Source organism: Leucoraja erinacea, chromosome 4, assembly GCF_028641065.1.
Source record: "Leucoraja erinacea ecotype New England chromosome 4, Leri_hhj_1, whole genome shotgun sequence".
Lineage (NCBI taxonomy): Eukaryota > Metazoa > Chordata > Chondrichthyes > Rajiformes > Rajidae > Leucoraja > Leucoraja erinaceus.
The window spans coordinates 4127266-4145993 of NC_073380.1; the positions used below are offsets into that span (position 1 = coordinate 4127266).

Here is an 18728-nt window from a genome sequence, read left to right on the forward strand (position 1 = left end):
TACACTGTGGACGGCTCGATTGTAATCGTTCATTGTTTTTCTGCTGACTGGTTAGCACGCAACAAAAGCTTTTCACTGTACCTCGGTGCACGGGACAATAAACGCAGCCAAACCCAGTGATGGTGTGGACCGGTCTGGATTCCGGAACTTTCCTGGAGACGGCGGGACCTGTTTGTCATCTTGCGTGTACGAACATGATGACCATGGCAAGTTTGTCAACGTGAGCTGTCAGGACCTGGGCCTTGACTAAATGATGATTAGACAGCGGGCCCTGACCTCCCAACAACCTCACTGGAGACCCTTGGACAATCTTTAATCAGGATTGACAGGACTTTATCTTGCACTCTCTCTGCTGCCTTCCTCATGATCACCATTCACAGACCACACGCTTCCTTCTCATTCCTCTACAGCTGCAGCTGGAGCCTTCACTTCCTACTGTACTTGAACAAGGAAGTACAAAGATAGCAACAAGGAACAGCAGATGCTGGAGACAGACGCAGAGCGCTGGAGTAACTCAGCGGGTCAGGCAGCATCTGTGGAGAACATGGATAGGTGACGTTTCACAGAGTGCTGTAGTAACTCAGCGGGTCAGGCAGCATCTGTGGAGAACATGGATAGGTGACGTTTCACAGAGTGCTGGAGTAACTCAGTGGGAGTCAGGCAGGGTCAGGCAGCATCTGTGGAGAACATGGATAGGTGGCGTTTGGAGTGCAGGAGGATGAGGGGTGATCTTATAGAGGTGCATAAAATCATGAGAGGAATAGATCGGGTAGAGGACATGTGTTCAAGGTGAAGGGGAAAAGATTTAATAGGAACCTGAGGGGTAACTCTTTCACACAGAGGGTGGTGGGTGTATGGAACAAGCTGCCAGAGGAGGTAGTTGATGCTGGGACTATCCCATTGTTTAAGAAACAGTTAGACAGGTACATGGATAAGGTTTGGAGGGATATGGGACAAATGCAGGCAGGTGGGACTAGTGTAGCTGGCCGGTGTGGGCGAGTTGGGCTGAAGGGCCTGTTTCCACGCTGTATCGCTCTACGACTGTGATCCGTGCCTCCGTGACTCCGTGACTGTGTCTCTGTGTGCCTCTGTGTCTCTGTGTGTCTCTGTGACTGTGTGTCTCTGTGTGTCTCTGTGTCTCTGTGTGTGTCTCTGTGTGACTGTGTCTCTGTGTCTCTGTGTCTCTGTGTCTCTGTGTCTGTGTGACTGTGTCTCTGTGTCTCTGTGTCTTTGTGTCTCTGTGTGACTGTGTCTCTGTGTCTCTGTGTCTCTGTGACTCTGTGTCTCTGTGTCTCTGTGTGTGTGACTCTGTGTCTCTGTGTCTCTGTGACTGTGTGTCTCTGTGTGACTGTGACTCTGTGTCTCTGTGTCTCTGTGACTCTGTGTCTCTGTGTGACTGTGACTCTGTGTCTCTGTGACTCTGTGTCTCTGTGTGACTGTGACTCTGTGTCTCTGTGTCTCTGTGTCTCTGTGTGACTGTGTGTCTCCGTGTCTCCGTGGGTTTTGCCTTGTACGTGGTCTGTGTTTGGAGCATCTCGTGTTCCACAGGTTCACCTCCCCGGCCTGGTCCTCATCTTGTTGTTTCCCACCCACTTCACTGACCATCGCTTCTCCCCCGGCTCTGGATCGCATTGTACGGTGCCTACCCGCACGATGAGTCTAGAGTAACGCCTCGTCTGTCCCACACTCCACAATAATCCCTCCGCCACGATGGAGTCATACCTTCAGCAGTGCACACGCTCCAGGAGCAGAACTAGGCCATTCGGCCCATCAAGTCTACTGCACCATTCAATCATGGCTGATCTATCTCTGCCTCCTAACCCCATTCTCCTGCCTTCTTCCCGTAACCCCTGACACCCGTACTGATCAACAATCTATGTATCTCGGCCTTAAAAATATCCACTGACTTGGCCCCAGGCCTCTCCCTGTAGCCCAGGCCTCTTCATGTAGACAATAGACAATAGACAATAGGTGCAGGAGTAGGCCATTTGGCCCTTCGAGCCAGCACCGCCATTCAATGTGATCATGGCTGATCATCCCCAATCAGTACCCCGTTCCTGCCTTCTCCCCATATCCCCTGACTCCGCTATCTTTAAGAGCCCTATCTAGCTCTCTCTTGAAAGCATCCAGAGAATAATAATAATAATAATGGATGGGATTTATATAGCGCCTTTCTAGATACTCAAGGCGCTTTACATCGCATTATTCATTCACTCCTCAGTCACACTTCAGTAGCCACAGCTTCCCTGGGGAAGCGTGGCTGCTAATCTGCACCTACAGCCCCTCCGACCACCACCAATCACTCACACACATTCACACGCAGGCAAAGGTGGGTGAAGTGTCTTGCCCAAGGACACAACGACAGTATGCACTCCAAGCGGGATTCGAACCGGCTACCTTCCGGTCGCCAGCCGAACACTTAGCCCATTGCACCACCTGCAGCCCTCTGCCACCACCACCCTCTGAGGCAGAGAATTCCACAGACTCATAACTCTCTGTGAGAAAAAGTGTTTCCTCGTCTCCGTTCTAAATGGCTTATTGCTTATTCTTAAACTGTGGCCCTTGGTTCTGGACTCCCCCAACATCGGCAACATGTAGCCCAGGCCTCTCTCTGTAGCCCAGGCCTCTCTCTGTAGCCCAGCCGCCTCTCTCTGTAGCCCAGGCCTCTCTCTGTAGCCCAGGCCTCCCTCTGTAGCCCAGGCCTCTCCAGGCCCAGGCCTCTCTCTGTAGCCCAGGCCTCTCTCTGTAGCCCAGGCCTCTCTCTGTAGCCCAGGCCTCTCTCTGCAGCCCAGGCCTCTCCATGTAGCCCAGGCCTCTCTATCTAGCCCAGGCCTCTGTAGCCCAGGCCTCTCTCTGTAGCCCAGGCCTCTCTCTGTAGCCCAGGCCTCTCTCTGCAGCCCAGGCCTCTCTCTGCAGCCCAGGCCTCTCCATGTAGCCCAGGCCTCTCTCTGTAGCCCAGGCCTCTCTCTGTAGCCCAGGCCTCTCTCTGTAGCCCAGGCCTCTCTCTGTAGCCCAGGCCTCTCTCTGTAGCCCAGGCCTCTCTCTGTAGCCCAGGCCTCTCTCTGTAGCCCAGGCCTCTCTCTGTAGCCCAGGCCTCTCTCTGTAGCCCAGGCCTCTCCATGTAGCCCAGGCCTCTCCCTCTCCATGTAGCCCAGGCCTCTCTCTGTAGCCCAGGCCTCTCTCTGTAGCCCAGGCCTCTCTCTGTAGCCCAGGCCTCTCTCTGTAGCCCAGGCCTCTCTCTGTAGCCCAGGCCTCCCTCTGTAGCCCAGGCCTCTCCCTAAGGCTCTCCCCTTCTACCCATTTCAGTTCATTTGAACATCCTGTCAATTAGTAGGATTTGGAAGTCAGAATTACGAGCCAGAGACCTGAACCGTTAGTTTTCCCAAAGTGCAGAGTTGGGTATCGTTAAACTGGAGCCAGTTTGATGCCAATCTGTTGCTGTGTTTCTTTCATCTGCGGTTTTATGATTTTACAGTAATTATTCCCCGTATGTGGGCGTTTAGATTAAAGGATCAAGTCACATTGGAGAGGGTGGAGGTGCAGGGGGGTCAGAGTGGAGACAGCCTGGGGTCAAGTGTGCAACGACCCAACATCAACGGCTTTCAATTCTCCTCCCACAGAACAGCAACGTTGCTCACAGATAGTGGACCCTTTGTAGATCGCGGGACTGTGCCCTATTCAGGAACTTTAGACAACGGTATAGAATTATTGTGTTTTTCTCTCCTTGGTTATAAGCTAAGAGTGCAGGGGAGATCTACAAGGATGTTCTTGCATGGTACACGTCATCATGGACCTGCTTGTTCTAACATATCCTCACCGAGGCCACCAGACATTGCAGTTCTTGCCCTCCTGCCCAGAGCAGGTGCCAGTGAAGGGTGGAGGGTTGTGTTCAGTTTACTCCACCCTGCTGTGGGAACGATGCTATTAAGCTGCAATCTAGAGAGCAGAGAAGATTCACGTTCACCAGTTATAGGAGTAGAATTAGGCCATTCAGCCCATCGAGTCCACTCCACCATCCAATCATGGCTGATATCTGCCTCTTAATCCCATTTTCCTGCCTTCCCCCTAAACCATTGACACCCTTTTGAATCAACAATTCGTCTACCTCTGCCTTAAAAATATCCACTGACTTGGCCTCCACAGCCGTCTGTGGCAATGAGTTCCACAGATTCAAAGCCGTCTGACTAAAGAAATTCTTCCTCATCTCCTTTCTAAAAGAGCACCTTTTAATTCTGAGGCTGTGACCTCTGGTCCTAGACTCTCCCACCAGTGGAAACATCCTCTCCACATCCACTCTATCCAGGCCTTTCATTATTCTGTACTTTTCAATGGGGTCCCCCAACGCTCAACTTTCCAAACTCCAGCGAGTACAGGCCCAGTGCTGTCACACGCTCAACATATACAAATCCACTCATTCCTGGAATCATTCTTGTAAAATTCTTGCAGTGTTGTAGAGTAATTAGTTTGCATAATCTTGTGGCAATTTTCCACTGACTCACTCTTGGTTTGACTCACTGTGATAGTCATCCAATGAAGGACAGAGAGTTCACACAGAGAGTTGTGAGTGTAGAATTCTCAGCCTCAGAGGATGGTGGAGGTCGGTTCTTTAGATACTTTCAAGAGAGGGCTCTTAAAGATAGTGGAGTCAGGGGATATGGGGAGAAGGGAGGAACGGGGTATTGATTGGGGATGATCAGCCATGATCACATTGAATGGTGGTGCTGGCTCGAAGGGCCAAATGGCCTACTCCTGCACCTGTTGTCTATTGTGTTTCTATTGAGCAGAGACAGGGCTTGCAGCTACATTATAGCAGTCGCTAGCATCAGATGAAGGATTGATCCAAAACATAGCCGTCTATTTGAAGAGGAGTGCGCAGCCTGTCTGGGCCTTGCACAAGAGTGAAGGTTTCAGATCAGCTCCAGGGGGCGAGGAATTCTTTCACCGTTTAAAACGTTTAATTTACAACAACTCTGCATGAGAGAGATTGAAACGACGGCTATATAAACGCTAGTCTTCGTCGGGTAATGTAGCAATTAGCCCGGCAGAGAGTGGGGGGGGAGAGAGGGTTGGGGCTGGGAGAGGAGTCGGCAGTCATTTCATGACCATTATTAGGATGTTAGAGGTCAGAGGATGAAACGTTGCAAACATTCACCTCACAGCCCGTTAAACTCCCAACGTCCTTCCTGGAGACCAGTTAATCAACGAGTTTTACATTTTGCCCTGCAGTGTTTTAAAGTGTGTTCATGGAGAAGATGGTGACTCACACTCACCGTGATGGGTGTGTAACTCACACTCACAGTGTAACTCACACTCACCGTGACAGGCGTGTAACTCACACTCACTATGACAGGCGTGTAACTCACACTCACTCATGGTATAACTCACACTCACTGTGACAGGCCTGTAACTCACACTCATGGTATAACTCACACTCACTGTGACAGGCGTAGAAACATAGACAATAGGAACCAGCACCGCCATTCAATGGGATCATGGCTGATCATCAACAATCATTACCCCGTTCCTGCCTTCTCCCCATATCCCCTGATTCCGTTAGCCCCAAGAGCTAACTAAGTCTCTAACTAAGTCTCTAACTAACTCTCTTGAAAACATCCAGTGAATTGGCCTCCACTGCTATATGTGGCAGAGAATTCCACAGACTCACAACTCTCTGGGTGAAAAGGTTTTTCCTCATCTCAGTATTAAATTGCCGACCCCTTATTCTTAAACTGTGGCCCCTGGTTCTGGACTCCCCCAACATCGGGAACATGTTTCCTGCCTCTAGCGTGTCCAAACCCTCAATAATTGTATCTGGTTCTATAAGATCCCCTCTCACCTAAATTCAGGTGAATACAAGCCCAGTCAACCCATTCTTTCAGCATATGACAGTCCCGCCATCCCGGGCATTAACCTTGTAAACCTACGCTGCTCTCCCTCAATAGCAAGAATGTCCTTCCTCAAATTAGGGGACCAAAACTGCACACAATACTTCAGGTGTGGTCTCATTAGGGCTCTGTACAACTGCAGAAGGACCTCTTTGCTCCTAAACTCAAATCCTCTTGCAATGAAGGCCAACATGCCATTGCCTTTCTTCATTGACTGCTGTACCTGCATGCTTACTTTCAGTGACTGATATACAAGCACACCAAGGTCTTGTTGCATCTACCCTTTTCCTAATTTGACACCATTCAGATAATCAAAGGTGACGTTTCGGGTTGAGACTCTTCTTCAGACAATTCTTCTGTCTGAAGAAGGGTCTCGACCTGAAATGTCCCTCATTCCTTCTCTCCACAGATGCTGCCTGTCCCACTGAGTTACTCCAGCACTCTGTGAAACGTCACCTATCCATGCTCTCCACAGATGCTGCCTGACCCGCTGAGTTACTCCAGCACTCTGTGAAACGTCACCTATCCATGCTCTCCACAGATGCTGCCTGACCCGCTGAGTTACTCCAGCACTCTGTGAAACGTCACCTATCCATGTTTTCCACAGATGCTGCCTGACCTGCTGAGTTACTCCAGCACTCTGTGTCTATCTTGAACTATCTTGTCACTTCCTGGGTGGAAATGGCAGCACATTTACATCACGTTTAGTGAAACACTGGAGAACGTGGCCATGTGCTGCTAGAGTCTGATTTCAAAGCTAAAGTGCGACAACATTTTCCTGTCCACCTCTTCCCGATTCCTGCATCTTATCAGTTTAGCAAAGATTTCCTACTTTGTTCACTAATTTTACTTCGGAGTCACGTGAGTGATTCCGTGAAGATCCCAGTCCAGTGCGCATGTGCGGCATTATCGCACAGCTGTGCAGAACGCGGCCAGCGGGAGTCGGCAGCTCCTGCATCCAAGGAACATGAGGTAAGTACTTACCTTAATCGGGCCTTGTGGTTTTTTGCTCCAGGGGGAGCAAAGTAGAGAGGAAGCGGCCCCCGTTTCGACTCCAGCGAAGGAGCCGACAGTGGAGGGGGAAAGGCGCTAACGGGACCGCACAGGCTGCGGACCGCTGACAGGGAGCTGCGCTGATGCCGGTCCGCTGAACAGCTGTTTGGTGAACAGCAGCGGACCGGCGGGAAGTTTAAAAAGCCGACCGGCAGCCCTGCAGACTCCTGACTAGGAGAATCGCCGCCCGGGAACCGCTACAATGCCGCCTGAAATACGGCAGGCAGCCTCTACATACAGGTAAGACAAAAATCTTCCCAATTTAACAGGTTCGACAGGAGCCAACTTCCTCCAAAACTGGAACAGGTTGGAGACAACAAAAATAAGTATGTCTGTCTCCCCAAGCCAGAGGAGGTCATGGAGTTCACCTCCAGGGAAAAAAGGGGCACTGGCTGAATGCCAAGGGAGCTGACACTCCTACCCCAGTGCTATTGCACTAGCCATCTCCCTTGACGAGGGATTGATGCAACAGCGGAGTTTGAGCTATGCCTCCTCCAATTTATAGCACACCCTTTTGCTCCCTCTTTTGAGGCTAGCTAAGGAGGCCAGGGCTGGGCTGGCTTAAACGCTGGGCAGGCGGACGAGAACAGCAGTATGCCAGGGGAGCAGGATCAGGAAGAGCTACTGGGTGTCGTGGGCCACTACATGGCTCCTCCACGCGACCATCTTCCCAACAAAGCCCTGCAGGAGCAGGCCTTTCTAGGGGCAAATCCGCAGGCAGCTGGGTCAGCAGACTCGCAGACAAGCAGCGAATTCTGAAGCTCCTAACAGAAGGGTCAAGATGTTACGGCCTTTGCTCGTTTTCCACGGATCATACTCACCTGGCAGGCGAGACGCCATGATCACCAAGGTGGTTCTCCCAGGATGAGACTATCCCGTTGCACTACCAGGGTGCTGACGCCTAAGATGTTCCCAAATTTGGGATACTCGACTGAACAATGGTGCATATAAAGACCTGCCCGCAACCCCAAATATACGGGGCTATGCAAACCGCTGCTGCGGGAAGAGAGGCAGCTAAACCTGTGCGCCTCATGAGGGCAGGCCATGGAACGAGCAGGACATCGCATCCAACACCCAGCTGGCAGCACCCCTCAGCATCCACCAGCAATATCAAACAAGGACTGGTGAAAGCCTGGCGACCGCTTCACATTACCCCCAAAGTTCTTTTTAGACAGGGGCCCAGAGCGGAGCCGTGGGAAAATGCGCCGCCCCACCGACAGCACCAGCATACCAGGAAACTAGGCCTTCATGAAAAAACAATAAACATGGAGGTAGGTAGTCTGGTTCCTCCCAGTTTACACTAAATAAGGGTGTTCTACTAACTAACGGGGGGGGGGGGGGGGGGGGGGGGGGGCATTTACACTTGTTGATAAAGCATGGGATGCTGTCACAAATAACTAAAATATACTCAACAGTGTTAGTGGATAAAAAACGAATTCAAATTGGGCATATTACCGCCAGTTCAGCAATGCGCCCAAAGGGCATTTTCTCCCTCTAAGAAAGAGAAGTGAGAAGGTCAAGCTGAACTAGAAAGGCTCATTACTAAACGGATCATGGGAGTAAACATGAACCATTGGAATTTGTATCGAATATATTCACCAAAACTACAAAAGATGGTGAATGTAGCATCATCATTGATCTAATATCACTAAATAAATCTGTTGAGTATATACACTTTAAGATGGAGACGGGTTTTTGTCACTGCCAGACATCTGATCTCCAAAGGATACCTATGGGGAGCATTGATATGGAAGATGCTAACTATCTTATACCCATACACTAGGATCATTATAGATACCTAAAAAAATTTACCTGGATAATGGATATCCCGGTTAGGGCAACTATGGGAGCATAGAGCATTCCCTATGGTCTAACCTCAGCCCTAAACTATTATAAATATTTAAAAAATGGCCATGAAAATATTAAGAAAACAAGCTTAATCATGGCATATATTGGATGATATCCTCATATTAGGGGAAACAAAGGAATTAGCTGTGGCAGGAGTTCTAGCTACGAAACAGCTCCCTAAAGCTCTGAGGTTTATCCCACGCCCAGATAAACCAGAATTGAAGCGTTAACTACCATGGATTATCTGGGCTTCAATAATAATTCCGTCCATATGACTGTTACTTTGCCAAGGTACTTGGGTCACTATAATCAAATCATGAATGTACCCACTGAAGCTATATCACAATTACGGTGGTGGGCAGACATATATTTGGCATGGTTTTCAGCCCTATTATCATCACCAATCCCAACTTGGTTATTAAAAACCGATGCCAGTACTTTAGGCTGGGGAGCAACTAAACTCCATATCCAGCACAGGTAACAGATGGACCAATTCACAAACATCGTTACTACACATACCGGGCATCAACTACTTGGGATTGGTGATCGCCTATTGGGCTAAAAAGCATATGCATTTCAAATGCAGCACGTACATATGTGGTTACGGATTGATAATACTATGGTGGTGGCTTATATCAACCATATGGGGAGCATAATAATCATTATTGTGCAACAAATTGGTCAAACAAAATCTGGCAATGGTGTGTCAAAAGACATTTTAACTATCAGCTGCCTATGTCCTAGGAAGCTCGAACACAGTGGGAGACACCATGTCACGGGGTAAAATTTATGATTACATTGAATAGATGTCAAACCCAAATATCTGCTAAAGGTATTAAGCAGTTTGAAAGCCAGATATCAATTTGGTTGCACAAGACGGAATCACCAGTAACCTATGTATGTGACTTAGGAACCAGATAGAGGCAGCAGCGATAGATGCCTACACGCTGGAAGGGGGAATTTCTGCTTTGCCTTCCTCCCTTCTGCCTCATCAGGCGGGCACTTCGCAATACAGATGGGATCTGTCTCCGAGATATTGAACGTGCCCGACCGGCCTACACAGCCATGGTTCCCAGTTCATCACGACACGGTGGGCGAGTTACCTATGGATTTCCCTAGTGGACCATGGTTGCTGACTCAACCCAGTATCAGGCACAAGCCACCCATGCCAGAAAAACATCAAACTCCTGGGTGCAGGTTTTGAATAGACCTTACCAGGGACTGGGATTATCCAAAGGAACCATTACCACCATGTCGGCATCCCTGCGAACAGTCACTAAAAGCTAACATGGGTAAAATACTGCCACGACGCAGGGACAACAAACTATTCAACCACTGACGTATTGGAGTGCCTGGAACATCTACACCATGACTAAAAGGTGAGTTACAGTGCCGTAAATACAGCATGGAGCGCCTTATCTGCTTATCTAAAACAGCATGACAGCAGAGCATGGGATCCCATATCTCAGAGAATGGCACCAGCCAGATCCCTCAGCTTGCTCAATCTATGTTAAAAACGCTCATGCTTATGGCTCTCGTACACGCTCACAGAGTCCAGTCACTCCACAAAACTAGACTGGATAACATGGTGATTACCCCAGACGCATCACGTTCATATTCTAGGTCTGGTAAAATCTAACTCGCAGGTATATGGGACTAGGCGAGATTATGAGTTCGGCACGGACTAGTAGGGTCGAGATCGCCTGTGTTTTCCGTGCTGTAATCGTTATATGGCTATATGGACCAGGAACGCCCAATTCACTGGTGGGATTCCGGGCCTACCCACCAGAGTCCAGGTTGAGTGTGGTGACCCATCTACTACAATATATAGACACAACCCACAATCTTAGAGGGAGAGGAAAGCCTATGGGTCAACCACAGAAACCCCAAGACAGGGTACGAGCCAAACCACTCCAAGGTGGCTCAAACAGGTACTGAAAGCTGCCGGAATAGATAATAATACATTTTAATCCCATTCCACTAGGGCAGCATTGATATCAGCGGCTGAACGAATGGACATCCCGGTTGACCACATTCTCAATACGGCAGAATGGTCAAGGGAACGACGTTCAGAACATTTTTTATTATAAACCGTTGATAAACCTGATTTAATTGCAGAAAGAATATTACAAACTGCAATATTAATTTAAGCTCAGGGGAGCTCTTTATGTTGTTATTGTTAACAAATACCTTTCTGTTTCTTGTGAAAGCAGATCCACTGGTTGATTACGATAACACTTCCTCCCTCAAAAACTTCGGCAGTGAGTGAAATAAAAACTGTTACACGGTTTGAAATCACAGACCTTTGAAGTCTTCACGGAATCACTCACGTGACTCCGAAGTAAAATAGTAAGATTAAACGAGTACTTACCAGTATGAAGTTTGATCTGTATTTTATGAGGAGTTACGTTGAGGTATTACGTGCCCGCCGCTCCCACCCTCAATATATAGATCAAACTAATAAACTGATGTCTCATGATCTTTACTATCTTACTTCAAATATTGTGTCTATCCTGTGATTTCACACCGCTGCTTCGAAGTATGCCGCACATGCGCACTGGGCTGGGATCTTCACGTAATACCTCACCGTAACTCCTCATAAAATACAGATCAAACTTCATACTGGTAAGTACTCGTTTAATCTTACTATTCGTCCTCATCTGAAGCATTAGACCAGGGGTTGTCAACCAGCGCCCCCCCTGGGCCGAATGTGGCCCCTAACCCGTAATCATCCGGCCCGCTGACGTCCGTCATCTCCAGTACCTCCCGGGCCCGAGGCTGCGGCGCCCAGACGCGGTGACACAAGCAGCCCTGCGCTGGCGGCCCCAACAGCGGTGCTGCTGAGCGTTGCCGAGGTCTGGCCGTACCGTATCCTGCATGGCCACGCACCTACTGTGTCTGCGCTTCACTGTCGGGATCGGGATTGTCAATAAGCCGGGGATTCCACAGATTCACCACCCTCTGACTAAAGATGTTCATCCTCACCTCCTTTCCAAAAGAGCGCCCTTTAATTCTGAGGCTGTGCCCTCTGGTCCTAGACTCTCCCACTAGTGGAAACATCCTCTCCACATCCACTCTATCCAGGCCTTTCATTATTCTGTACTTTTCAATGGGGTCCCCCAACCCTCAACTTTCCAAACTCCAGCGAGTACAGGCCTAGTGCTGTCACACGCTCATCATATACTAATCCACTCATTCCTGGAATCATTCTTGCAAAATTCTTGCAATGTTGTAGAGTAATTAGTTGGCATAATCTTGTGGCAATTTTCCACTGACTCACCCTTGGTTTGACTCACTGTGATAGCCATCAAATGAAGGACACAGAGAGTTCACACAGAGAGTTGTGAGTCTGTAGAATTCTTGGCCTCAGAGGATGGTGGAGGCCGGTTCTCTGGATGCTTTCAAGAGAGAGCTAGATAGGGCTCTTAAAGATAGCGGAGTCAGGGGATATGGGGAGAAGGCAGGAACGGGGTACTGATTGTGGATGATCAGCCATGATCACATTGAATGGCGGTGCTGGCTCGAAGGGCCGAATGGCCTAATCCTGCACTAATTGTGTGTTTGCTATTGTGTATTGTGTATTGACACTTCCCCAGGACACCAGCTACTCCTCTTATTATAAACAGCTGAACCCAGTCGGCCTCGACTTCTTGTCTTCTCTTCAACACACACATCCATTCACGGGAGGCACGGTGGTGCAGCAGTAGAGTTGCTGCCATCCGCTCACAGCCATACACCCTGGCCCCTACACAGAACAAGGTTGCCCACCCCTGCTCTAGACTGTGCATTGTGTACAGAGAACAGCTTCAGTATAATCAGGCAGTCACATCCCGACTACGGGTGCTGTCTTTACGGAGTTTGTACGTTCTCCCCGTGACCTGCGTGGGTTTTTCTCCGGGATCTTCGGTATCCTCCAACACTCCAAAGACGTGCAGGTTTGCAGGTTAATTGGCTTGGTGTAAATGTAACAATTGTCGAGTATGAAATAGTCCAGTGCTGAATGATGCTCTACATAGACCTTGTCAGCGTGCTACATCCAGGTCCAGACCATGTAATTTTGTTCAGTATCTTCAGTCCATGTAAACCAGCTGATTTACAAACAATCTAATTGTAGGAACTAAAGAACAAAAGTCCGTGCTCCAGTTTCTCTGGTCGCAGACACTAACCTCTGTGACACAGCATCGAGTCTCACCTTTCCTCCTGTACACCAGGTGTGGCAGCTCAGGTAGGGTCAGAGTGCAGGTGACCACAGGTGAGGCAGGGTCACGACTTGGCTGACACAGCTGTGTGTCTGGGTACAACACGCACTCGTAATGTAGTTCCCCAATGTCCAGTAATGTCACCACTCTGCACAAATGCTCCTCACTGCAGCCTGCAATGGAGAGAGAGAGAGTGAGTGTGCCCAACTTGCCCACACAAACCAACATGTCCCAGCTAAACTAGTCCCACCTGCCTGCGCTTGGTCCATAGCCCCCCAAACCTGTCCTATCCATGTACCTGTCTCACTGTTTCTTAAATGTTGGGATAGTCCCAGCCTCAACTACCTCCTCTGGCAGCTTGTTCCATACACCCACCACCCCTTGTGTGAAAATGTTACCCCTCAGATTCCTATTAAATCTTTTCCCCTTCACCTTGAACCTATGTCCTCTGGTCCTCGATGTGTGTGTGTGTGGGTGCGTGCGTGTGCGTATGGGTGCGTGCGTGTGCGTGTGGGTGCGTGCGTGTGCGTGTGTGTGCGTGCGTGTGTGTGTGTGCATACGGGTATGTGTATGTACACACACACTGAACATTTTCCTCGTGTATCATACTGTTTCCTGTGTACTATGTCTACATATGGTGTGGTGCTGCAGCATGTCACAATGTCACAGATCTATGTGGGACATATGACAACAAAGCGTGCGTGACTACTCACGTTGCAGGCACCACAGCTCAGCCTGGGCGCTGGGAAAGTGATGCTTGAAGAGCTGGTAGTGTTGGCTGGCCACGGACAGGTTCTGATCCACACGGACAAACCCGGGCTCCAGACGGGAGAACAATTCTCTGATGCTTTCTGCTCAACACACAACAAAAGGGTTCAATGTAGACACAAGGAACTGCAGCTGCAGGTTTACTAAAGAAGACACAGAGTGCTGGAGTAACTCAGCGGGTCAGGCAGCATCTGTGGAGAACATGGATAGGTGTAAACCCATCACCTCCAGTACTTGCCTGAGAATGTAAAAAAACTGCCCCACACATCTCCTTTAAACTTTGCCCCTCTAACCTGTGCTCTCTGGTCTTTGTTAGATTCAATATAAGAGTTTTGAATTTCTGTAAACTCTTGTTTTTAACCTCTGTAAAATTAAAAACAGGAGTTTCACTTTTTAGCAATTTTTTAGTTATTAGTTTTTTAAATTAGAAGTTGATTATCACAAAATCAAAATAGAAGCCATCTTTAGAGGGTGGTGGATCTGTGGAATTCTTTGCCACATACGGCTGTGGATATTTTTAAGGCAGAGACAGATAGAATCAGAATCAGAATGCTTTATTGTCATTGCATGTGTCACATACAACGAGATTACTGTGTCTCTCCATTTAAAAGAACTTCAAACATTCACATCTCATACTTTTTACACTCACTCCCTCCCCAAACCCACCCATGGATTCACATTTACATAAATTAACACTGTCTCCTTCCCCATAACCCGCTCCCGAGACAGAGTTCAGTTCCAAGAATGCTGATGGGTAAAAGCTGTTCTGGAGTCTGGCAGTGCGTGACTTTAGCGACCTGTACCTTTTTCCTGAGGGCAGCAGTGTGAAAAGGTGGTGACAAGGATGCGTAATGTCTTTCACGATATTACAGGTCTTGCTGCAGCACCTGGAGTGGTAAATGTCCTCCAGAGGGGGCAGGGGGAGTCCAATGATACCCTGAGCAGTTTTTATCACCCTCTGGAGAGCTGCTCTGTCAGCTGCTGATTAGTACGGGTGTCAGAGGTTATGGGGAGAAGGCAGGAGAATGGGGTTAGGAGGGAGAGTTAGATCAGCCATGATTGAATGTCGGAGTAGATGATGGGCCGAATGGCCTAATTCTGCTGCTATCACATGACCTAATGAAACGAGGCAGTGTGTTGATGGAAAAACACAGTTTGATAAATGAGTTTCACTTTGTGACATGTGTAGAGGCACCGCATGGTCTTTATGTACCTGATGGTCTTTATGTACCTGGCACCGCGCTACCTGGCCACACGTACCTGGCAGGTTGGGAGTCCGTCGGTCCTGTAGAGATTTGCCACCGCACTCAGCAACGGACCTCAGCCGTGTGTTCATGTCCGAATCTGAAAATCATTTACAACAATTGTTGGAACAAGGCAGTGGCTGAGGAGTGCAGGTGAGATGTACAGGTGAGTACATGAGGAGTACAGGTGAGGAGTACATGTGGAGTACAGGTTACATGTGGAGTACAGGTGGAGTACATGTGGAGTACAGGTAAGGAGTACAGCTGAGGAGTACATGTGGAGTACAGGTGTCGAGTACAGGTGTGGAGTACAGGTGTGGAGTACATGTGGAGCACAGGTGTGGAGTACAGGTGAGTACATGTGGAGTACAGGTGTGGAGTACATGTGGAGTACAGGTGTCGAGTACAGGTGTGGAGTACATGTGGAGTACAGGTGTGGAGTACAGGTGTGGAATACAGGTGTGGAGTACATGTGGAGTGCATGTGGAGTGCATGTGGAGTACAGGTGTGGAGTACAGGTGTGGAGTACAGGTGAGTACATGTGGAATACAGGTGTGGAGTATAGCTGAGGAGTGCAGGTGAGGAGTACATGTGGAGTACAGGTGTGGAGTACAGGTGTGGAATACAGGTGAGGAGTACAGGTGTGGAGTACAGGTGTGGAGTACATGTGGAGTACAGGTGTGGAGTACAGGTGTGGAATACAGGTGTGGAGTACAGGTGAGGAGTACAGGTGAGTACATGTGGAATACAGGTGAGGAGTACAGCTGAGGAGTGCAGGTGAGGAGTACATGTGGAGTACAGGTGTGGAGTACAGCTGAGGAGTGCAGGTGAGGAGTACATGTGAAGTACAGGAGTGGAGTACAGGTGTGGAGTACAGGTGTGGAGTACAGGTGAGGAGTACAGGTGTGGAGTACAGGTGTGGAGTACAGGTGTGGAGTACAGGTGTGGAGTACATGTGGATTACAGGTGTGGAGTACAGGTGAGGAGTACAGGTGAGGAGTACATGTGGAGTACAGGTGTGGAGTACAGCTGAGGAATGCAGGTGAGGAGTACATGTGGAGTACAGGTGTGGAGTACAGGTGTGGAGTACAGGTGAGGAGTACAGGTGTGGAGTGCAGGTGTGGAGTACAGGTGTGGAGTACAGCTGAGGAGTACAGGTGAGGAGTACATGTGGAGTACAGGTGTGGAGTACAGCTGAGGAGTGCAGGTGAGGAGTACATGTGGAGTACAGGTGTGGAGTGCAGGTGTGGAGTACAGGTGTGGAGTACAGGTGTGGAGTACAGGTGAGGAGTACATGTTGAGTACAGGTGAGGAGTACATGTGGAGTACATGTGGAGTACAGGTGAGGAGTACATGGCTGCAGAGCAAGAACCTTTCATCAACGTTGCCCCATTGTAGACTGGTATTCATGATGTATCTAATCCTTGCAACAAGTGTCATGGGTTATGGGAGAAGGCAGGAGAATGGGGTTAGGAGAGATAGATCAGCCGGAGTAGACTTGATGGGCCGAATGGCTTAATTCTGCTCCTATCACTTGTGAATTTAGACAGCAGACAAAAGACAACAGGTGCAGGAGTAGGCCATTTGGCCCTTAGAGCCAGCACCGCCATTCAATGTGATCATGGCTGATCATCCCCAATCAGTATCCCGTTCCTATCTTCTCCCCATATCTCCTGACTCCGCTATCTTTAAGAGCCCTATCCAGTTCCCTCTAGAAAGTATCCAGAGAACCGGCCTACACCGCCCTCTGAGGCAGAGAATTCCACAGACTCTGTAAGAAAAAGTGTTTCCTCATTTCCGTTCTAAATGGCTTACCCCTTATTCTTAAACTGTGGCCCCTGGTTCTGGACTCCCTCAACATCGGGAACATGTTTCCTGCCTACACATAATAATTTTATATGTTTCAATAGAAGTTTCTCATCCTTCTAAACTCCAGAAGCTGATCCATTCACTCAGCATATGACAGTCCCGGCATCCCGGGAATTAACCTTGTAAACCTACACTGCACTCCCTCAATAGCAAGAATGCCCTTCCTCAAATTTGGAGACCAAACTGCACACAATACTCCAGGTGTGGGCTCACTAGGGCCCTGTACAGCTGCAGAAGGACCTCTTTGCTACTAAACTCAACTCCTCTTGATATAAAGGCCAACATGCCATTCACTTTCTTCACTGCCTGCTGTACCTGCATGCTTACTTTCATAGACTGATGAACAAGGACCTCCAGATCCCGTTGTACTTCCCCTTTTCCCAACTTGACACCATTTAGATAATAATCTGCCTTCCTGTTTTTGCTACCAAAGTGGTAACCTCACGTTTATTTGCATTAAACTTCATCTGCCATGCATCTGCCCACTCACCCAACCTGTCCAAGTCACCCTACATTCTCATAGCATCCTCCTCACAGTTCACACTACCACCCAGCTTTGTGCCATCTGCAAATTTGCTAATATTACTTTGAATCCCTTCATCTAAATCATTGATGTATATTGTAAATAGCTGTCCCAGCACCAAGCCTTGCGGTACCCCACTAGTCACTGCCTGCCATTCTGAAAGGGACCCGTTAATCCCTATTCTTTGTTTCCTTTCTGCCAACCAATTTTCTAACCATGTCAGCACTCTACCCCCAATACCATGTGCCCTAATTTTGCCCACTAATTTATGAACAGTAATATTGTTATTCCCGCTCTCACGAGGAGGACCAGTTCCTCATTGTGTGAGTTGGGAGTCGTTGACCCTGAATGTCGAGAGGTTGTTGGGACCAGGTCTGGTCTACAGTGGAGAACATTAATCTTCCTTGTTATTCACTGTCACAAATATTTACATTCTTGACCAACAGACATTCAGATTAGTCACAAACACATTCTTGATGGGCTGTATTAGGGGCAGGACTAATAAGACAAGAGACTGGATTTCTCTTAGAGTCATTGTGATAGAGTGTGGAAACAGACCCTTCAGCCCAACTTGCCCACACCGACCAACATGCCCCATCTACGCTAGTCCCACCTGCCCACACCGACCAACATGCCCCATCTATGCTAGTCCCACCTGCCCACACCGACCAACATGCCCCATCTACGCTAGTCCCACCTGCCCACACCGACCAACATGCCCCATCTACACTAGTCCCACCTGCCCACACCGACCAACATGCCCCATCTATGCTAGTCCCACCTGCCCACATCGACCAACATGCCCCATCTATGCTAGTCCCACCTGCCCACACCGACCAACATGCCCCATCTATGCTAGTCCCACCTGCCCACACCAACCAACATGCCCCATCTACACTAGTCCCACCTGCCCACACCGACCAACATGCCCCATCTACACTAGTCCCACCTGCCCACACCGACCAACATGCCCCATCTATGCTAGTCCCACACCGACCAACATGCCCCATCTACACTAGTCCCACCCCGACCAACATGCCCCATCTACACTAGTCCCACCTGCCCACCCCCGACCAACATGCCCCATCTACACTAGTCCCACCTGCCCACACCGACCAACATGCCCCATCTACACTAGTCCCACCTGCCCACACCGACCAACATGCCCCATCTACGCTAGTCCCACCTGCCCACACAGACCAACATGCCCCATCTACGCTAGTCCCACCTGCCCACATCGACCAACATGCCCCATCTACACTAGTCCCACCGGCCCACACCGACCAACATGCCCCATCTACACTAGTCCCACCTGCCCACACCGACCAACATGCCCCAT

The 18728-nt window shown here is 49.2% G+C and overlaps 1 protein-coding gene across 1 annotated transcript in view; it reads right to left on the reverse strand.

Moving 5' to 3' along the window:
* The window catches only part of tg (thyroglobulin), a 129716-nt gene that overhangs the window by 89819 nt on the left and 21169 nt on the right, over window positions 1-18728 (reverse strand). The window contains exons 9-11 of the mRNA XM_055633421.1: window positions 15014-15097; window positions 13699-13836; window positions 12979-13158 (exon numbers count right to left, since the gene is read on the reverse strand). Coding sequence (XP_055489396.1) covers window positions 12979-13158; window positions 13699-13836; window positions 15014-15097 — 402 coding nt within the window. The remainder of the gene's footprint in view (window positions 1-12978; window positions 13159-13698; window positions 13837-15013; window positions 15098-18728) is intronic.